Source organism: Rhincodon typus, chromosome 5 (assembly GCF_021869965.1).
Source record: "Rhincodon typus isolate 14 chromosome 5, sRhiTyp1.1, whole genome shotgun sequence".
In the NCBI taxonomy this organism is placed as follows: Eukaryota; Metazoa; Chordata; class Chondrichthyes; order Orectolobiformes; family Rhincodontidae; genus Rhincodon; species Rhincodon typus.
Genome location: NC_063336.1, coordinates 86,462,793 through 86,486,489, shown reverse-complemented (window position 1 = coordinate 86,486,489; position 23,697 = coordinate 86,462,793). Strand labels below are relative to the sequence as shown.

Below are 23,697 nucleotides of genomic sequence, written 5' to 3'. Positions count from 1 at the left end.
CGCTGCTGGGGGAGATAGTGGAAGCAGATACTATCGTGACTTCTAAAGGTCATCTTGACAAATACATGAATAGGACGGGAATAGAGGGATACGGTCCCCTGAAGGGTAAGGGGTTTTAGTTGTGATGGGCAGCATGTTGGTGCAGGGTTGGAGGGCTGTAGGGCCTGTTCCTGTGCTGTAATTTTTCTAATTATTCTAATCAAACAGGAAAAGCAAAGGAAAAGCAATAAAATGGCTGAATTTGCTTCTGGGGAAAGAAAGCAGTTACTTGCCTTTTGAGCAACAATAGATTTACAGCGAATAAATGATCACTTCATCCAACTGACATCTATTGGAACTGGGCTTCAGTAAAGTCTGTCTGACTTATTGTGCCAGCTCTGCATCAATCTGTCATGCTGAAGACGATATTTGTCTTGCTCACTGTCATCATCAGAACACAACTGCTGATCTCCCATTTGTTCAGTATCCATCACAGCTCTTATTTGGCAGAGCACAACATGATATGGTTGTGCAGCACACTTTGTCTGGACTTTCTGTTTATTTACTCACAGGAGGTGGATGTCTCTGGCTAGGCCAGCATTTATTGCCCATCCCTAATTACCCAGAGGGGAGTTACCAGTCAACCACATTGCTGTGGGTCTGGAATTACATGTAGACCAGACCAGGTAAGGATGACAGATTTCCCTCCCTAAAGAACATTAGTGAACCAGATGGATTTTTCTGACAATCGACAATGGCTTCATGGTCATCATTAGATCCTTAATTCCAGATGTTTTTTTAATGTTGAATTCAGATTCCACCATTTGGGATTTGAATCTGTGTCCCTAGAACATTAGCTGAGTTCCTTGATTAATAATCTGGCAATAGTACCACTAGGCCTTGCCTCCCCAAATCTGTACTGTGAGGACACCTCCCAAGACCATTGCACCTCAGAAACTCATCTTCAGGAGGCTTGTCATCTGCTCTGGCTCTGGTGGAATAATGGGCTGCATTGTATCTACACTTGGTTGCAATCAGGGGGTTGCTTAAGGGAGTCATTGTTGCAGAGAGTAGCAGGTCAGAAGCCAGGAATTCTGCATTTAGTAACTCCCCTCTTGATTCGCCAGTGCCCATCCATCATCTACAAGACACATATCTGGAGTGTGATGGAATGAATACACTCTGCTTGCTTGAATGAATGCAGCTCCAACACTACTGAAAAAACTCAGCATTATCCAGGACAGAGCAGCCACTTGATTGACACCCATTGACCAGTTTAACAGCCACTCTCTCCACTGCTGACAGAGAGTGACAGCATTGTGTATTATCTACATGATAGTCTGCAGCAACTCACTGACATTCTGACTTGGATTTAGATCAATGTTCCTGCACTTGAGCAAGGTCAAAATCTTGGAACTGCCTTTGCCAGCAACACTTTGTGTATGTCTACCATCCATGGATAGCAATTCAAGAAGTTAGCACCCCAATATCAGCTTGAGGGCAATTAGGGATGGTCAATAAATGCTATCCTATCCAGGAATACTCACATCCCATGAACAAATAAAAAGAAACATGTTTACGTTGTGCCTAAAGTGCCTCGCAGGAACATTACAGAATGAAATTTGACACTAAGCTACATGAGGCATTATTACAACAGGTGGCACAAAACTCACTAAGAAAGATTTTAAGGAATGCCTTAAAGAAGGCACATGAGCTTCAGGAAATGAATTCCAGAACTTAGGACTTAGATACAGACACAATAGTGTAGCATCTAAAATTGGACTTAATGCAATTGCCAGAATTAGATGAATGGAGATGTCTAAGAAGCTTATGTGACTGGAGCTTACAGAAATGAGCAAAGCCACAAGGGAACATCAGAACAAGCATGAAAATTTTAAAATCAAGGTATAGCTTTGACTAGGTCAGTAAGCACAGCAATGATGGGTGAATAGGACTTGAAAACAGTAAGGACATGGAATAATAATATGTAATAAATGAAATGACAATAGTCTGAAAAGCTGGTTCTTCCTAGTTTGCACGCTTGTCCGTAAATAGAGATCATGAATAGGAACAGCAGTAGGCCATTCAACTCCTCGAGCCTCCCCACCATTCAATGAGCTCATGGCTGATCTGTGGCCTAACTCCTAACATTGGCCTGTATCTCTTAATTTTTTGTTAAGCAAAGGTATTATCAAACTTCAATTTAAAATGTAGCATCAACTGACACTTGTGGAAGTGGGTTCCAAACCTGTACCACTCTTTGTGTGTAGAAGTGCTTCCTAACATCTCTCCTGATGGTCTGGCCTCAAATTTAGACTAAGCCCCCTAGTTCTAGAATCTTCAACCAGTGGAAATAGTTTGTCTTTATCAACTCTGCCTTTTCCTGTTAATATCTTGAAGGCTTCAGTCAGGTCACCCGAAACCTTTTATATTTTAGAGAAAATATGCCTAATGTCTTCATAACGTAATGCCTGAAGCCCAGGTTTCATTCTTGTAAACCTATATTGTACTCCCTCCAAAGCCAATATATCCATCCTAAGGTGTGGTTCCCCATCTGCTCACAATACTCCAAGTGGGATCTAATCATATGCTGCAGCATAATTTCTCTATCCTTATACTCCAGTCTTCTAGATATAAAGGCCAGCATTCCATTAGCTTTCTTGATTATTTTCTGTACCTGTTCGTGACATGTTAAAGATCTGCATCTGAACCCCAAATTTCTTTGGACATTCGCTGAACTTAACTTCATACTATAGAGTACTATAGAAGGGGAGATGATGGCCTAGTGGTATTATTGCTGGCCTGTTAATCCAGAGACCTAAATCATTTTCTGGCGATCTGGGTTCGAATCCTGCCATGGTAGATGGTAGAATTTGAATTCGATAAATAACTGGAATTAAGAATCTAATGATGACTGTGAATCCATTGTCGGGGAAAACCCATCTGGTTCACTATTGTCCTTTAGGGAAGGAAACTGCCTTCCTTACTTGGTCTGGCCTATGTGTGACTCCAGACCCACAGCAATGTGGTTGACTCTTAACTGCCCTCTGGGCAATTAGGGATGGTAATAAATGCTGCCTAGCCAGCGACACCCTCATCCTTTGAATGAATAAAGAAAATAACCCTTTGATCTAACCTTTTTCAGGCCAAAATAGGTAACCTCACATTTGCTTATAATGTTGCAACTGGAATACTTCTGAGATACTGCATAAGTTTTTGAACTTTGCTGTCCATCTCCATGCTTAAGGATGACAAATCAACAGTATGCAGAATTTGTTATTCAAAGTACATTCCTACAGGCAACCATGAAAGACATGCATTTCAAATAACAACTGTAGTGATTTACTTCATATCTTCCCTGAGGTGCACGCAGATGAGACTAGACAGACCCATATCATTTATTCACAGGATAGATCCAGTGATATATTTCAGATATGAGCATGGATGTAAGTATGTGCATCTTATTTATGCTGTCTGGTCAGCATAATGGAACACACTACTCTAACAAACTGTCGTGCAAACACTCAATGAACCCATCATTCAGGCTACCCTTGGCATGTAATTCATCAAATCATCAGGATTCTAGCCCTACTTTTCGAACAAGCCTCCATTATTTTTCCTGTTTATCACATCCTACAGTGATAACAGCACCTCTGACAGTGCAGAGCTCCTTCAATTCTACACTGGAGTATTGGCCCTAGTGAACCCACATCTTTTTTGACTGGGAGGCAAAAGTGCTATGAACTGAACCACAGCTTTAGTTTCACATATTTTATAATGGATTTCTGCATCTTTCTTAGAACTATCAGCTAATGAACAAGCTTATAATTTCTGAAGTCTGAATTTCTTCGCCTTGATCACTGAGATCACTTGAAATTTCCTGCACTCTACTTGAAGCAGCATTTCACGTGTTTAGGTACTGCTTTTCAAAACTTTGGATCCCAAAACAACTTATAGCCAATGTAGTATTTCTGAAGTACATTGTTGTAATGTCAGGAATGCAGCAGCCAAAGCGTACATAGCAAGCACCCACAAACAGCAATGAGATAATGAACCAATATCAATTAAGATTTTGGTTGAAGAATAATGCTCACCCATGACAGCCTAAATTTTGCATTCTTTCCTCCAGCTGGGCCTTGAAACCAAAACCTCCAGTTCGGGGGGGTTAGTGCTACTGTTACGCCACCACTAATACCTAGTCATCCTAGCTATTGCATATTCAAGTCAATAATTCACAGTATACATTTGTTATTTCCTACAGCACTTAGTCAGGAGCAGCTGCTTGGACAGGCTTCAATAGTTCAATTCTATCCAAGAATAATTCTGCATTTTATTTCATAGAATTGTTTTTAGCACCATCTCTAAACTGCACAATACCTTCAGTAGCAAGAACTAAAACACACAAGAGCCATCATTATAAAAGGGGTGACCCAGAAAAAATGGCTGCTGAATCATTAACTGAGAGGAAAAAATCCTCCCAGAACAGCCTCAGAGTTGGCAACTCTAGTGAGCATAGTGTCTGACTGCATCCTCAGTCATATTTACATGGAGAACAGTTCTAGGAGGAAAGAGAGATTTAGATGTTAGTTTACGAATGAAAGAAATTTTATTTAAATAAATTTTCATGTAAGTGCAGTAATACCTAAGCATTAAAATTAAAGACCATTGAAAAACAATTTACAGGGTGTCATTACGCTGGATTGCAAAGATAATGATTTAAGGCTGTACTCATAGTTTTAATCTCCAATAAGACTATTTGATTGTAACGTCAAATTTCTTATCAGCTAAAATTTATGCCTCTTCGTATCAAACTGCTTGAGGAATGGTTGCATTATTTAAGCTATAATTACTCTAATTTAATCCATGTTTATTCAGTTTGTTTATTTGGGGATAAATAAACTTTCTTTTCCATTCCATTTCACAGCAAACCTGCTCTTAAATTGACTGAACAGAATTCAAACGTTATGATTTATTTTCCCACCCTTCATTCCCATGGGATAGAAAAATGTCATAAGATTTAGTTGTAAAATGTGTCAAACATGAGTGAAATGGTAAATTAATAAAAAGTAATTCAAGTAAGGAAGAAAAGGAAACAGCCTTTCTTTATCAGAGAGTTGAGGTCAAATTGTTTTTATATGACCCAATGGACAGCACAAGATGTGAGATGTCCTTCTCCAGCAAGGATTAGCCCAATAGGGAAGTGACGAACAGATCAACAGGAAGGATTTATTCCCACAACAGAATGGTTATGATTTGAGTACTCAGCTTTTACTTCTGAAACTGAGGTTCAAATTCGGTCCAATTGAAAGATCTGGGAGTCTGAGGTAGATGTGGAGTTCCTTCATGCAATGAGTTTGTCGGCTGCATTCAAAAAATTTAAACAAAATGGACAATTTTAATTAAGCTGCCGTAAGGACAGCTGATGTGGCATGAAGAGAGCTCAATTTGCAGTGGGGAATGTTTCTCTGAAGTTGCACTTTAGGATAGGGTAGTGGGAAGGAAAGCTCCATGATACAGAAAAGATTTACAAGGATGTTGCTGGGACAGATTGAATAGGCTGGTGCTATTTTCTCCTGGAGCGGACTCTGAGGGGTGACCTTTATAGAGGTTTATAAAATCATGGCGGGCATGAACAGGGTGAAAAACCAGCGTCTTTTTCCCTGGGTAGGGGAGTCCAAAAACTAGAGGGCATAGGTTTAAGGTGAGAGGGGAAAGATTTGAAAGGGACGTCAGGGGCAACATTTTTCATGCAGAGAGTGATGTGTGTATGAAATGAGCTGCCAGAGGGCATGGTGGAGGCTGATACAGCTGCAACGTTTAAAAGGCATCTGGGTGGGTACATGAATAGGAAGGGTTTAGATGGATTGGGCCAAATACTGGCAAATGGGAACTAGATTAATTTAGAATATCTGGTGGGCATGGACAAGTTGGACTGAAGGGTCTGTTTCCATGCTGCACAACTCTATATCTTTATATCTCTATATACTATGCCTGTGTTTTGGAGAGGTGAAATAAACACTTGGGAATTATCGTAGTTGTTATATTCAGTGGACACATCTTAATAGCCTGATTCTGTAACTTGTAACATTTACATTCCGTATGGAGACAAGTTAACGACTCTGTCTATTTGACCTTTAACAATCACTAAACACAATTATATACAAAGGGGAACAACCTTGCCTTCTCTTCACATACTCACCCAAAGTATAAAGCTGTTTTAATTTCTTATTACTCATTACATATTTTTTTACAATAAATACACAATATGAAGTAGGTGATCAGTTTTGAACATATTGCAAAATATTCAGTATATTTCTACCAAGAATCCAAAAAATGCAGAATAAAAATTCCAATGTAAAGTATTAATTTTTTTTTCAGTTTTCATTTATTTGAGTAGATAATTTTTATTTTAAATAAAGACAGTTTTTTAATTCTAAATGTTTTTCAGAAAGTGAAGTTCATGCTATAATTAATAGGAACAGATTTCTTAGCACAATAGGGAGCCATTACTCCTTTCCTGCCTGCACTGAATTTAAGCTCCAAATGATATCTGAATTCACACAGTCCCATTTTCCTGAACTAATCTTATATCTTGTTTATTTAAATGCAACAATTAGATGAGCATCAAACATCACTTGTATTCTCATTCCATTAACCAAATACAGTACTGTGTAATTGCTCTCTCTTAAGTAGTCCTTATCTTGAGATCATGCCCTCTTGTCATTCATGTTTCCCTTTCACGCTTCACCCTCCTCTGTCCCTTATTCTCATTTTTTATCCCTTTTTGCCAGTTGCCAACATTATAATATCCAGACAGCCGATTATTGTCATCAGACAAATTCTATGAATGCCTCCAACATCATTCATTGAATTGAAGTTGACTTTTTTCACATTACCTAATCTATGTATCTTGATACCATTTGTGCTATTTATATTGAGGAGGCTCTGTCTTATTTTTCTCGGTTTCTAATGCATGTTAACTTAAACTTAGCAATAAACTGAGTAAAGTTTCAAGGATCATTAATTTTAACAATAGGCTGCAGATTTATTTCTCACATTCTCTCACAATCCAACTGCTGGATGTCATTAAAGAGATTAGTTTGATATTTCTTGTAATAGATGCCACATTGAGAAAATAGGTTGTATTTTCAAGGCCCAATCCAGACTTGAGCACAACTTTCAAGACTGATGTGCCTGTGCAGTACTAATAGTGAGAGTGGAAAGTACTATGGTTGAATTTGCATATGGCACTAAAATAGGTAGGAGAGTTAGTTGCAATGAAGAAATAAGAAATTTACAAATTGGTATGGATAGTTTAGATGAATGGGCCAAAATCTGGCAGATAAAGTTTGATGTTGATAAATGAGGTTATCCGCCTTGGTTGGAATAATAGAATTAGTGTCTAAATGTACAGAAATTTCAGAGTGCTTCAGAGCAGAGGGATCTGGGTGTTCTCGTATATGAATCACAGAACATTAGAGTGCAGGTACAGCAAGTAATAAGGGAGGCAAATGGAATTTTGGCATTTATTGCTACAGGAATAGAGTACAACTGGAAAAGGCATTAGTGAGAAGGCAACCGGAGTATTACATACAATTTTGGTCCCCTTACTTGAGGAGGGATGTAGTTGTATTGGAAGCCGCTCAGAGAAGGTTCACTAGATTGATTCCACAGATGAGGAGTTTATCTTATGAAGAGAGATTGAGCAGTTCAGGCCTATACTCTGTGGAGTTTAGAAGAATGAGTGGAGATCTAATTGAGGTACATAAGTTGCGAAAGGATATTGACAGGGTGGATGTGAAAAGGATATTTCCTTATTTGGGGCAATCTAGAACAAGAGGTCATCATTTTAAGATAAGAGGTAGCAGATTGAAAAGAGAGATGAGGAGAAATTACATCTCTCAAAGGGTCATGAATCTGTGGAATTCACTATCCAGAGTGTGGTGGATGATGATGAGGCATAGAGTAAATTTGAGGAGGTACACAGATCTTTAATCAGTAATGGGTTGAAAGGTTACAAAGAATGGACAAAAATGTCGAGCTGAGTCCAAGATGAGATCAGCCATGATCGTATCAATTGGCAGAGCAGGCTTGAGGGGCTGGATTTCCTACTCCTGCTCCGAGTTCTTATGATTTCGTGTTCTAAGAAGTGCTGCAATGCCAAAGGAGCCATCTTTCAGATGTTACATTAAACCGAAAGTACAGGTGAGATTATAAAAGATCCCATAGCACTATTTTGAAGAACAGAGGGTTTTCCTAGTGTCATAGCCAATATTTTTCCCTCTGCCAACATCATAAAACATATCTGGTAATTGTCACAGTGCTGTTTGTGGAAGTTAACTATATGCAACAAATTAATGGCTATGTTTCCCTCATTGCAACCATAACTACATTAGCCCAGTTCATGGAGATGAGGTCCAGGTTTGAGAAGGGAATGTGGTGGGGTAAAGAAGGAAGGAAGATCTTTAAGCTGCGGGGCTATTTGTGTGGCGTGAATTGCCCCCTCCCATTAAATAGTACAGGGGACAGGATGAGGCTATCGAGTGACTATTAATAGAGCCAAAAATATACAGGTCACCTGACATCTCCAGCATCTACCATAAAATTTTATGCAGGTCCAGATCAGGTGGAGACAGTGGGAAGGCCAGAAGTTTACAAACCCCTGCATTTCAAACCCAGCAGAGGAAGAGTGCAAAACCTTAACTTTTAAAACAGTGACTACATTTCAAAAATACTTTGTGACTGTAATGCATTTTCGAGCTCCTAACGGGCATTGAAGAGTTGGTGGAATCGGCAGATATGTGGCAGATGAGGTTCAGTGCAGAGAATTGTGAGGTGATGCACTTTGGTCAGAAGAACATTGAAGGACAGTATAAAATAGAAGATACGATTCTAAAGAGTGTGCTGAAACAGGGATCTGGATGTGTGTTTTGCACAGATCATTAAAGGTGTCTACATTGGGGAGAGTGCAGAAGCTATGAACAAGTAAGATTCCAGGGATGAGAAAATTCAGTTATGAGAATAGATTGAAGCAGTTAGGATTGTTGTTCATGGAGAAAAGAAGGCTGAAAGTAGCTATGATAGAGGTTTTCAAAATCATGAGTAGGTTGGACACAGTAGTTAGGGAGAAGCTTTCTCGCTCCAAAAAGGAAAAAGAACAGAGGGAATAGATTTAAAGTGATGCGCAAAAGAGGTAAGTGTGGTGTGAGGAAAAAACACTTCTTCACCAGACAGTAATTAGAGTATGGAATGCACTGTCTGGAAAAATAATGGAGGCAGGTTCAATTGAGGCGTTCAAGTAAGTATCAAGTGATTATTTGGATATAAATAGTGTGCAGGGATGTAGGGAAAAGGCAGGAGATTGGCACTAGAAAACGGAACCAGTGCAGGCTTGATGAATCGAATGGCCTCTTTCTGTGTAGTATTGATTTTGTAATGTCCAAAGGTTGTGAAAGATGCTATCTAAATATAAGTTTGTTCCTTCTTTCTCTTTCCAAATCTGGAGAAATTTCAAATGTTTAGTTAATATATTTTTACGAGGTCATGCCCGTGATCGTTCTGTTATTCTTTCTTTTAGCCTAAACTCAGAAGCAGCAATAAAGATGCTATTTTAGAGAACTTGCACAAGGTGACAAGCTGGTTATTTCATCCATCTTACCCACTACATGTGTATGATTCTGTGTGTATTACTCTGAATCCATATATGTTTGAAAAAGTTGATATAAAGCAGATACACGACAGACAGCTTGTTCACTGAACAAGTAAAAGCTAACAAGAAGCATTAAATAAATATTCAATTAGGCACTCAGGAAAAGTGTTATTCAGCAGGACAAATGTAAATTGAGGTCATCCTAAATTCAATTGTCCATGTCTTAAAGCACACAAAATCCTATTCATTTATAGTCCCTGTGCTTACTGACCTACAATGCTTAGCTGGGAGCTAATGTCTTCACTCTTAAATTTTTAAATTTTTTTTTGATTCTCTACAAGATCTTATCCTTCCCTATCTTTGTGATTTCCTTTATTCCCTTAACCATTTGTGCTATCTGTGCTCACCTAACTTTAGTGTTTTGAGGAAGTCAGATTTTACTCATCAATATTGGTGACTGTGTCTTACACTGCTTAAATACTGAGCTCTGGAATACCCTTCTGTAGCTTTCCACCTCTCTACTTCACATTAATTCCTTAAAACCTACTGTTTGACTAAGTGTTTTGTCGTCTAAGCTAATAACTTGGTGTTAAGGAGAAAAAGAAATGTGTAATCCTCAGTCTGCATCCATTTAATAGATGATCTGGTCATTTCTTTTTGTTGGTTGTGGAGCATTTTTGCACATGAATTTAACTACCACATTTCTACATTATAAAAGTGTCACACCTTTCCCCTCAGCAACGGCTTATATTTTGTATTTCATTTAACTTAATAAAACACGTGAGGTATTTTATTGACCAGGATTGACTATATAAATGCAAGTTTGTTTGTTCTTCTGTTTACATAGCTGGACAGCCTGATGGAATTTATTGTTCTGACTTGCAAATGAAGAATTATCAACTGGATGTTGTTCAAGAGACCAGTATTGAGGAAGTGAGTTTTAGGAAATGGGAGGGGGAATTCAGAACAGAATAAAATATAGAAAGACTTTTAATACACAGCCATTAATACATACCTGTTCTAAAGACATTAAGCAGTTTAACTTTAAAAATAAATCATGCCCCCAACTCTAACTTGCGTATAGTGTAGGAAAGTGAGCTTGTGAAATAAATGTTTTCACATGATTGGAACAAATAAAATCTTGTTTCTGAGCTGAATCCTACCATTAATATTTTTCCACTTAGTCAATGTTTTAATTTGGATTTTTGTGAGAAAGTTATGCCTTGAATATTAACTTCAAAATTATCCCTAAATACAGTGAATAATTGTGGTTACATTATTATTGTACTTAGTTTTTACAGGATTGGGGGAGGTGATGAAAGTCTAATAGCCATGCTCAAAATTGTGAAAGGTCTTAAGCAGATATAGGTGAAAGTTAGTGTTTCCTGGTTAACAAATTGATAACAGGAGAACCAAACTGTTATCAGTAACACAACAAAAGGGCAACTTGGGAAACATTCCTTTCCCTATTCGTATTTGGACAGTTTTACCATATGGCTGCAGAGGTTCTAATTGAATAATTATTTTTAAATATAAAAGAAATACTGGGAAAGAGCCTTAAATGGGATTGGAGTTGGTAATTTGGGTAACTAGTTAAATATCCTCCTGTGCTATAATGTGTATTGACTTACAGTTTATTCACCCACAGCATTATGTTGTATCCAGATTCTCAATTACCTAAAACCACAGCATGAACACCTTTTGATAATTCTGACTTTGAAGTGTGATCACTTTTCTGTTGCCAGTTAAAAGAAACTCCTAATAAAGAGTAGATTCCATGATAAACTTCTTGTAATAAGTCATCCAATCTGTCCATGTGGGACTCAAGTGATTTTTTGATTCAGACTTCAGGTCTACGGCTGCATTGTCACACGACATGGTCTCTAAACTTGAATTGTACTGTGAGCTCCATTGACACTCAATGGGACTCACAGATTATAAAAGAAAGGCAGCAAACTTTGTGACTTTCTCAATTCTCATTTAATTACCAACCAGTTTCCAATGTTGCAGTTGTCCGACATAACCCGGGTCTTGTGCTGAATTTTTCCAAGTTACTCTGTGTGTTAGATATGCTCACATTGGAAGAAATATCCAGCCATTAATACAAAGTAAAATTGACTTTCCTTTATAAATAGATATCTACTTTATAACTCTGATATGTCAGCAAGACTTATACACAATAGCAATGTGTTAAATTCTCAAAACATTCATGGACAGAATAAAATAAGAAGGTCTCAGCAGCCAGTAAAGATTCGAACAGCTATTCAATCTGGCTTTGTGAAGATGCAAGCCATTGAGCTGCTTTGCATGGGAGGTCCTGGTCTCAGATGCCAACTATCTGTGCAATGCTATGTTCAAAGGCAAAGATGTGGAGCACAGAGTCATATCATATCATAGAATCCCTTCGGAAGCAGGCAATTTAGACCAATGAGACCACATCCAAACCTCCGAAGAGCATCCCACTTCCTACCCTATCCCTGTAACCCTGCATTTCCCATGGCTGATCCACTTAACCTACGCATCCCTGTACACTATCGGTAATTTAGCAAGGCCAATCCACCTGACCTGCACATTTTTGGACCGTGGGAGGAAACCGGAACACCAGAGGAAACCCAGGCAGCCATGGGAAGAAAGAGCAAACTCCACACAGACAGTCACCCAAGGCTGGAATCGAACCTGGTCCCTGGTACTGTGAGGCAGCAGCGTTAACCACTGAGTCACTGTGCCATCCAGTCATTTAGGGGAAAAAACATTTGTATCTAGGCAGAGGTTGCCAAACCGCTTGATGTCACAAAAGAGCAAATGCTCCCTCTTACTACTTTCTTCTGCTGGTGGTTGGGAATGAGTCTTTGTCAGCTGATGGAGCCAACAGAGGAAGCTGGTGCTAGCAGACTGGGAGAAGAAGACAAGAGCTTCACTGAAGTACAGATTTCATTAACGAGTGACAAAAATGTGAAAAATAATTGTTTGTTAATGAGAGAACCCACTTGGCTCCTGAGGAGGAAAGATTAGATCCCGCCAGGAGATAGAGGCAGAAAATGAGAATGTTTAGAATTGCCATCAGCCTGCACTAGTGCAGCTTTACTTTCTGCTCCAAAATCTTTGCTTTGTTATCGAAATAAGGCTGCACATCACATTCTGTTAATCAATGTTGAAAGGCATTATATTAAAATAAAGTCATTTTATATTAAGATCAAGTAGGGCAAAGGATGATCTTTAATAAATACTGCCACAACTGCTGCCCTCATATTTTCCTGGGAGCCATCACTGTCAGTAGACTTTAAAAGTCTTATTTGATTTTTACTAAGATTTCACTAAATGTGTAATGTATAATTATGTTCTCAAAACCTGCTATAAGATATTATGCTGAGCATTTCTCAGGATATGCGGTTAGTTTGTCAATTGGCACACATCAACCACCTTTCTTCACCACTCCACTCCATCCCCCTCCAAATTTTTGATGTCATCAGAGATTACTATGTTCTTAGTATATCGCAAAGGAGCTTCAAGGCTGACAGTTCTATTTAAGTGATGTGCTGCATTATGTGCATGCTATGTACAGCCACCATAGGATACCTAGAAAGTGAATTTTGCTGGTTGTCATTAACCTGTAAACTTCTGGAAGTTTTGGGAAAGGCTTAACCCAATAAGCAGAAAACGAAATGAGAACTGAAAATTTTGGAAACATTGAGGAAGTCAGGCAATATCTGTGGAGTATGAAACAAAGTTAACATTTCAGGAAGACTATCTTTGTCAAAAGATTGAAAATTTTAAAGATTAATTAATTGTTAAATGAGTACAGTGCCAAAATGTTGTGGGAAAGGGGAGTAAACTCAACATTCCTCATGGTTCTGTATATGCTTAAAATGCCCACCTTGTAAATGTTAACTACAGTAGATAGATAAATGTATTTGTATTAAAAACAATATATCAGCTTTGCTTTCAGTCCAATGTCATGAACAGTTGCTGGTGGCTTAACTGGTAAGTGCAGCATCCAGATTCCTCACCAACTTTAATGCCTGATGTATAGAATGACATAGCAATTACAGTACAGAGTCAGACCATGCTGATGTTATTCTCCACATCAAAAGTCCTAATTAGATGAAGGTGCCCTGTTTCCACATCCCTTTATTCTCCTTCCATCACATTTCTATCCCATCCTTAAGTGTTGACATAGTGACTGAAACAGAATCGAATTCTAGTAACACATTATTCCACAGGCTCACAATTCAGGATGGCAATAGGAATTAGCTTGAATTACATATTCCTGGCTCTAAAGTGGGCCCAGAACCAAAAGCCTTCTGCTTCTAAGACGAGAGTGAGATAAGCTGATCCTTAACTTGGGCAAACCATACCCTTAAGTTGGCACTTACCGTAAAATTAATCAATGAAGAATCCAGCATCAGGTCTACTATACGACATTGTAGGATTTTGTACGAAATAACGTTTAAAATAATCAAAATTATGCAGGACTGTTTTGACACTCCAAACCTATATTTGGATGCCATTGTTTTGCAACATTCAATTTGAATGTGTAGGTTGTGTTTAATGCTGCTGTCTTCTCTTTTCCCATATTGCGCAGATTTCTGTTTCTGGGAATTTATCACCAAGGAAGTCTTTGTATCGCACGCTCTCTGATGAAAGCATTTGCAGTAATCGGCGAGGCTCTTCGTACAACAGCTCCCGAAGTTCAGTGCTTGAACAGGCACTGCCAAATGACATCTTGTTTAGCACCACTCCACCATACCACTGTACTCTACCCCCACGTGCCTCACTCAGCCCCTGCTCCACTGGCCTACGAAGTGAGTGAACAGCAATATTTCTCAGTCTGCTCATCACAAAATATAATGTGTATAATAATGTTTACCCTGCTGTGAAATTGTCAGTTGGCCATTTTCTCATGGATGCGTACTCATCAAAACGGTAATTAAACTAAATTTACTGTAGTTAATGCAGGGACTCCCAGGCATTTGAAAACACAAAGAGCAAACATCCAAGAGTGTTAACTTGTGAAGAGCGAGAAATGTGCATTTTATTGTGAGCTTTGGGCAAGTTTCAAATGATTTCTAATGGGATAAGTGGATCTTTTATTTCCAAGCACTCCTTGTCTTTACTTGGAGCCTTCTGTTTCTCAGATCTGCTTGAGAGTTTGAACAGTGTTTCAACTCATTTCAGAATAGATCTGAAATTTGTAACAGTTGAAAGGAAAGAATGTATTTCTATTTTTCAAATATTTGTTGCCTAACAGTTTTCTCTGGTGCAGTGTGATTCACAGTATCCAGCAATTCATTTTGGCAAACATCTAAATTGCACAAAAAGTGGAGAAATACACCAGTATGCCGAAACCATCTTGTTCTAATTCACGTTGTGATCGATATAGTTAAATCAATGCCTTTCATCATTCTGGACTAAATATTTAAAATACAGTTGTTTTATGAAAAGCCTGGTATAATAAATCCAAGCATAGTGTATAGCAAAGCTAGCTTCGGTCCCAACTATAAGGGATCATTTGGTAAGTAACGAAGAGGAAATAACACTATTTGTTATTTTCCACATTATTTTCTTAGGACATAATCTGGTCTTCACTGACTTAGATTCCAAAAATGACACATTTATTCAATTAGCATCAAACTTTCGAGAACAAAATAGCACCAATAGAGGCACATTAGATGCACCACATTAGATTGCTGGAATGAAAATAATGGTAGCATGAAGTACATTTAAATATATTTTATCTGCCCTTATTTTTTACAATTATATGATAAATTTCTATATATAAATTTATTATGTGAACTGCCAACTTAAATTTGCCAGGTTTAATTAATTCTTTTATTCAGTGATGACACTGGAACACCATCACTGATGGGAAGTTTCGTTCGAAAGTTTCAATCTTTTGTTCAGCCTTTCAAAATAGGGATCAAATTATGCCAGTTCTGATTCTCTAACAATACTTCACCTGAAGACTATATTTGGTCTGGACTCCTTCTGTATTGTCACAAGAGCTGGGAGTGTCCACGGATGTGTAGGCTAGGTGGATTAGCCATGGTAAATGTGGCAATTTGGGGATAAAGTAGGGGGCTGAGTCTGTGTGGGATGCTCTTCGGAAGATTGATGCAGACTCGATGGGCTTCTTTCTGCACTGTATGGATTCTATGATTCTCAGGTTAACAAGGAAGCTAAGGATAGCATTAAGTTAAAGTAAGTGGCTTGTAATGTGGCAAAGAATAGCAGTTAGACTGAAAATTAGCAGACATTATAGAAGCGAGCAGAAGGCCTCCAAAATAGTGATTAAAAAGGGAAAAAAATAAAACGACAGTCAACAAGTCAGTTCTGTAAAAAATATTTTCAGTTTCACGCTTGCTTCTTATGTATTGTAAAAGCAAACATTAGTCCCGTAGATACAGATGCAGGAGAAGTTGTAATGGGGAGTGGGCAAGGAGCAGAAACATTAAAAAGTCAAAACACAAATTACAAAACATAAATTGAGGATAACCATTAGGTCTGAAAAGATTGAGGAACGTAAGGTAGTTATCAGCAGATAAAAAAATTTACAAAAAGTTAAGGGATTAAAATCCAATATATCCCCAGGTCCTGATGGTCTACACTCTAGAATTCTAAAAGAGATAGTTGATTTATATAAATGATTTGATTTGAATGTAGGAGGAATGATTAGTAAGTTTGCAGATGACGCCAAAATCGGTATTGTAGTGGACAGTGAAGAAGGTTATCTCTGAGTGCAACGGGACTGTTATCAGATGGTCTGAGGAGTGGCAGATGGAGTTTAATTTAGATAAATGTGAGTTTTTGCATTTTGGTAAGGCAGGACTTACACACTTAATGGTAGGGTCTTGGAGAGTGTTGCTGAACAAAGAGACCTTGGAATGCAAGTTCACAGTTCCTTAAATGTGAATCGCAGGTATGCAGGGTACTGAAGAAGTCGTTTGGTACACGTGCCTTTATTGGTCACTGCATTGAGTGTAGGAGTTGGGATGTCGTGGTGCAGCTGTACAGGACATTGGTTGGGCCACTTTTGGAAAACTGCATTCAGTTCTAGTCTCCCTGCTACAGCAAAGATATTGTTAAATTTGAAAGGGTGCAGAAAAGATTTACAAAGATTTTGCTGTGCTTGGAGGGTTTGAGCTATCGGGAAAGGCTGCATAGGCTGGGGTTTTTTTCCCTGAAGCACCAGAGGCTGAGTTGTGACTTTATAGAGGTTTATAAAATCATGAGGGGTATGGATATGGTAAATTGCCAAAGTATTTTCCCAAGCTAGGGGAGTCCAAGACCAGAGGGCATAGGTTTAAGATGAGGGGAGGAAAATTTAAAAGGGACCTAAGGGGCAACATTTTCATGCAAAGGGTGGTGTGAGTATTGAATGAGCTGCTAGGGGAAGTATTGGAGGCTGATAAACTTTAACATTTAAAAGGCATCTGAATGGGTATATGAATAGGAGGGATTTAGCGTGATATGAGCCAAATGCTGGCAAATGGGACTAGATTAATTTGGGATATCTGGTCACCATGGACAGGTTGGTTCCGTGCTGAACAACTCCATGACTTGATGACTCTATGCTGAGATCAAAAATGTTCTGGCGAATCCAGCAGATAGTAAAGTTGCAAATGAAATTTTGCTATTCAAGAAAGGACGAAGAGAGAAAACAGAATTTATTCCAGTTAGCTTGTCATCAGTCATTCGGAAAGTGCTGCAATCACCAATTAAGAAAATCTTAACAATGCACTTAGAAAATTAGGACAAGATCAAAAAAGTTTTATGAAAGGGAAATTATGTTTGACAATTTTATTAGAGGATTTTGAGGTTATAGGAGGTAAAAGGGAAACCAGGAAATTGATTTCCAAAAGACATATAATAAAGTACTACACAATAGAGCTATACACATGATACTGGTATAGATAGGGTTTTTTTTTAAAAATTAACCTCCAGATGTGTTATGACATACATTATAAAGAAGAAAGCTTAACTCTTTTTGTTAGCTTTGTCTCTTTTTCCAGGTATGGCTTGGATTGAAAGAATCATGATCCAAACTCCATATTATCTCATATGGTAAATAGAAACAAATTGTAAATTTGCACAAGGTATTTCTTTTATTCATTATCAATGGTTATGATAATGCTCCTGAACAAGTAATCCAGAATCTAGGACTGATCCAGAGAACACTAGTTCAAATCCCATCATAGCATTTGAGAAGTTGAACTGAAAGTTTGGTAATAATATTCTTGGCTCTGAGTTGCCCTTTAAATTCTCTCTGCAAGGCACACCATTGTGTCAAAACCATTACAAAGAATTAGCACCTTCACAGTATGGACTCAACTATTTAAGACGACTCTTGGGGATCTAGGGAAAGGCAATAAATACTGCCCATGCCAGTGATGCCCATATCCTGAGAATTCTTTTAAAAAGTCCCTCCGCTACTGGATCCCATATTCCTTACAAAATAGATGCACAGAAAATAGAATCAGGACTGGCTCCTCAAGCCTGCTCTGCCATTAAATATAATCATGACTGATCAATCAATTCAGTACCCTGTTCCCACTTTCTCCCCATACCCTTTGAGCCTTTTATCCCTAAGAAGTATGTCTATCTCCTTCTTGAAAACATTCAATGTTTTGACCTTAATCACTTTTGTGGCAGAGAATTCCACCGGCTTACCACTGTCTGGGTGAAGAAATTTTTCCTCATCTCAGTCCTAAATGGCCTACCCTGTACCTTAAACTGTGACCCCAGTTCTACAGTAAGAATTTAGCATTACTGTCCAATATTTTGTTGTATAATAGTGTAAATAGAAGGGTTAACAATGGAAACCCCTGATTGCATAAACTGAATAAGATAACCTCACATGTGGCCAACCCTCTACTTCTCCTGTCAATTAAAAAACTGAAAACTCTTTACGGAGTCATTTATTTCTGCTGCACTGTAAATGAACAGAGTGATGATTACAACAAATGTCGCATTATTTTAAGAACCTAAGAATAGAAATAGGCCATTCAGCCCCTCGAACCTGTTCCAACATGGCTGATCTGTGGGTTAACTCTATATACCTGCCTTTGGCCCATATCCTTTAAACTTTGGCTAAGCAAAAGTATTATCTATCTCAGATTTAAAATTAACAACTGACCCTGTATCCACTGCCATTTGTGAAAGAGAGTTCCAAACATCTACCACCCTTTGTGTATAGAAGTACATCCTAACATTTCCCCTGAATTGTCTAGCCCTAATTAGTTCTCAGACTATGCCCGCTATTCTAGAATCCTCAACCTGTAATGCTTATTAGTGCCATAAACACCCTCATATAACCATGAACTTCTTTGAAACTTTGGTGAATAGTGAACTTAAGATGGCAGTCATCTTTTCTTAGTGTCTGTTGTTGTTACTAATTCTGATGAGCCGGTGTCTTAGGACCATGTACTGTTTGTTTCTTTCTTTGTTAGACACGAAGGGAAAGGCTTGATCTCAAGCCCCCACCCCAGTCTTTATCCCCAAGAATAGAGCAGTTGAACTACAAATCAAACCAACTACCATTCATCCGGCTATGGTCCTTTTTCAGACAGATCCAAATGGAGACATGAATGAATTTGGAATATATCAGTGATCTGGCATCATGTTACAACTCTAACAGAAGTAATGCACTAAAAATTAAGTCCTGCTTCTCCAAAAGCTGTACTAAAATTGTAAATGTTTAATCACAAAACAAATCTATTTGTTACTCTTTATCACTGCTATGTAGAATAGAAAAGACTTTCACTAGGTTTCCTCAGTAAACTCAAAAACTTGTTTATTAGAAACAAACTTTGGTTTAAGTGTGGCCAGGCTGGTCATCAACTAAGCTACTATACAGGCAAACCTAAACTATATCCCATTAATCTCAAACATACACACTCTCGCAGACAGACAGCACGGAACAACAGAGCTTTACAGAGCAATTATGAGCAGAAAAATAGGAAAATTCCAGTTGATCAAGAGTTCAAACTAAAAGGGTAGAATGAGGTGACTTTGCAACCAATCCCTTTGTTTCTTGTCAATGAGATTACTTTGCTGTCAGTTGCAGAGCAATGGAAGAGATTCAGTTCATGCAGCAAGTCAGTTAGACTTGGGTCTTATGACTGAATTAACACTTTGGCTTTCAGAGTTTGAGGAAATAAGAGATACTGATTCCAGGAGTTTTCTCTGGTTCTCAAGAAATACTTCACTGAGATATTTCTTCAACTGGTTTTCATCAAGAGTTATACTATTACTGTGAGAAAAGGAGCGATATTTTTCCTCTTACCAGTTTATTCCACTGCCCACAGCTTCAAAGTCTACAGCAATGCAAGTACCACCTCAGTTCAGAAGTTGTTGCTAGCCATTCTTCAAAACAAGGCCCCTTCCAAAACACAATTTGTTTGTCTCACTGTTAAGGTCATAAATCATTCTTATCTGTCCTTTAAAAGGTTTTCCCCCAAGTCACTTGGCTTTCGGTAAATAGTAAATAATCCCCAGTTCATTTGACTTTTTGTGTTCCAAAAAGTTACATAGTAAATCCTTTGCAAACCAGAAATAGTCCAATATTCAAGTTTCCAAATTCTCATAATCTATAAATATGTGTTCCAAATATACCTCCACCCTTGAGACTCAAAGCGCCATTTCCAGAAGTATTTCATTACACTGTAAAACAACGCATACAGAACAAAACATAGAAAAATTGCATTCATACTCACGTCTAGTTTTTGTTTTTGACAATTATTCTACAGAACCTACTAACACTACTGATTGGCTCTTCAAAACTGGGTATGGACATTAAAGGTGCTGGTTTGAATACATGCAGTTTTTATCTAAACTCTGGAGCCATGCTGCTGCTGGGAGGCTCTGCACACGTTAGTTGACCTCAGAGGTCCATGCAGCAGCAAAAAAAGGTTAAATATTGATTAAACATTGAGTTTTTACCCCTGCCCAACACATATGACATGATTTACAGAACTGCAGTGCGTTCTTATGAAGACTTGGGCAGTAAAAATGCCTGTTTATCAGGTCTCAAGTTTTCCATATTCTTATATGTCCTTGGGAGATGGGCAGCACCACCATCCAAAGAATAAGTAACCACTCTCGTCTGAGATCTGAGGATGAGTCCATTTCCTCATCAGAATTCCATTTTCCAATGTTCTAGATAGCAGTGATGACAAGTTGTCACCCTCAGCCTCAATATGGGCTGATTCTGCAGACTTGCTTAACTCCAGACTGTTTCCTTAAATTCAAAATTTTTACTTGCATGATTCAGAAACCAATCGAGATGCACTCAGAAAGCATTTTCGACTATATCATCGTCCATTGAAATCTCTTCTGACAGTCGTGTATAAATCTCATGTTCTGTACCTGTTAACCTGCTCTGCATTTGTATTGTTCAGTGTTCCATAGACCACTTTTCTTGTTTGCTTTTTCAAATGACATAAAGAATGCCTCTATATGCATATCCTCAACTTATGGAGTGTCTGTACAAGTTTAATCTTTTCATACAGGATTTTAAATTATGGCTAGAGTTTTCATCAGAATCATTATCTCCATCAATGAATTTCAATCCATTTTGTAATGCTCTTTGTTTATTGTTCATTTGTTTTGTAAATGCCCTCTTATCACCTTTGATTTCTAAAAATGGTCAAAAATGAGCTTTAGATGACATTTCTTTTCCTTAGTGCCTGATCATGTTACCAATTCTGATTAGTCTGTGTCTTTAGACGACACATTGTTCCTTTCTTCTTAGCTTCTAGGCAAGAAGGAGAAAGATGGATCTCAAATCCATCCCCATCTTTATATCCAAGGATTTTGCAGTTGAACTGCAAGTCAAACCAGCTACAATTTACCTGGTAATACACCTTATTGTCCACGTACTCACAGGTCCAAACAAATAAGGAATTAAAGCAATTCTTGCAGTATACATGCAAGCATCAGTAGGAAAACCTAGAATATGTCAATGACTTCTGCATTATGTTATGACTGTGATAGAAAGAGTGCACTGAAAATGCAACCCACTTCTCCACGAGCAGTACCAAAAGTGTAAGTGTTTATATAATCACGAAAATCATCAATTTGTTATTATTGCTAACACTGCTATCCAGAACAAAAGAGATTTTGAATACATTTCCTCAGTAAACTCATAAAATAACTTGTTTATTAGAAGAAAGCTGTGATTTAAACACATGGACAGACTGATAATCAACTAAGCTACACAGCAGGACTAAGCTATATTCCCTTTCTCCTAAACACTTGCACACTGTCAGACAGACGGGCAAGACAATACAACAGAACTGTTCACAGCAATGATATGTGGAAAACTAGAGCATCAATGAGGGAAAAAAATTAGTGAAAACCTGTGCTGATGAAGAGTTCATTCTAGAAGAGTAGAATTAGATCACTTCTCACAGATTTCTTCGCTACTTGTCAAGCATTCATATTGCTATTTGTTGCACTGATCAAAGATCCTCAGTTGATAGCTAGATGTAGGTCTTATGATTGAATTAAGACTTAAGCTTTCAGAGCTTGAGGAGATGAGAGATATTGATTCCTGGAGCTTTCTCTGATTCTCAAGTGATACTTCACAGATATTTCTTCAGCTGGTTTTCATCTACGATTATATTGTTGCTCACATACAGAAAGGGGAAATATGTTCCTTCCTACCAGCTTATTCCAACTGCCCACAGCTTCCAAGTCTATGGCAAAACACATGCCATTTCTGTCTGGATGCTGCTGCTAGACATCCTTCAGCACTAGACTCCTTCCAAACCTCAACCTGTTTGTCTAGCAATTGAAGTCATAAAACAATCTCTTATCTCAAAAACCCTTCTCAAAAGTCATTTGGCTCTTTGTAAACATTGTACAAACCCCAGTTTTTTTTTCCCACATTGACTATTGTATTCCAAAAAGTCACCTGTTAAATATTTTGTAACCCAGGAATGGTCCAGACCGTCTTTTTTTCAATTCTCATAATCCACAAAAATGCGTTTCCAAGAATTGGCTCAAACTAATGTGGCCAATCATCTAGGTGTCTTTTGTTCCGTTGAGAGCAAGTAATTCAGTGTCCAGTGCCCCTTGTCCTAATATTTTTCAATGAAATTAAAATCCACACCATCAAGTATGATTTCACAGTAAAATATGATATTCTTTCCAGGCCAAATCTCAAAGCATGACAGTAGCATTGATATTTCCACTATCAATAATGCTGCATTTTATAACAAGCTCCTGCTTGTATACTTCTTTTTTCATTCTAGAAATTTGGGCATCTCTAACAAAACATATATGATTTCCCTGAGAAAGTTTTGGAGAGTCTTCTGAGTAGCTTGCTTAGGTCACTTCAAAGATGAGTAAAGAGTCAACCATGCTGAGCCATAGAGTTTTGTTGCATATAGGGGCACTTAGATTTTTATTAATAAAAAAAATCAACTTTATTTAAAATGATAGGTTATGAATGAGTAGTGACATTTGCCTGAAACATACAATAAAACAAATTGCGATATGAACACTGTTCAAACAGAATTGTGGAAGTAGTACAGTCTTGGGCAGCACAGTTTATCACTGGTCAAGATATGTGCCTGTTTTAAATAAAAAATCAAATCTCAGTGGTAATTAAAATCTTGAAAATATAAAAGTTCAAATTTTAAGCATATTATAACAGAATAAATCTTTTTTCTTCACAGCTGAATTCTGGTTCTCTGATGGATCTTTAGTGGATAAGTCGAGGTTTACAGATCCTGGCTTGATGCCTCTTCCAGATACTGCTTCTGGATTAGACTGGTCGAACCTTGTAGATGCTGCACGAGCATTTGAAGGTAAAGAGAAAAGCTATCCGTAACCTTTGTAGAAACAACCATATCTCAGATTTAGCACCTGAACAGCATGAATACTAACCTAAATGGATTTGTTAATTTAGAAAAGAGTGGTGGGTGAACTTTGCACAAAAGGATATAAAGTCTTGATTGGAAAGTGTTTTTGGATGATGTATAAATTGCTCACATTTCCATGAATACAGACTCCGATTTAGACAGCACGTTTTTGCAATACATTGTCACAGCTTTTAAATTAAAAGG

The 23,697-nt window shown here is 38.0% G+C and overlaps 1 protein-coding gene across 1 annotated transcript in view; it reads left to right on the top strand.

Moving 5' to 3' along the window:
- LOC109917628 (signal-induced proliferation-associated 1-like protein 2) overlaps window positions 1-23,697 on the top strand; it is a 401,246-nt gene that overhangs the window by 377,149 nt on the left and 400 nt on the right. Inside the window, exons 17-18 of the mRNA XM_048597090.1 lie at window positions 14,211-14,430; window positions 23,308-23,439. Of these exons, the coding sequence (XP_048453047.1) occupies window positions 14,211-14,430; window positions 23,308-23,439 (352 nt within the window). The remainder of the gene's footprint in view (window positions 1-14,210; window positions 14,431-23,307; window positions 23,440-23,697) is intronic.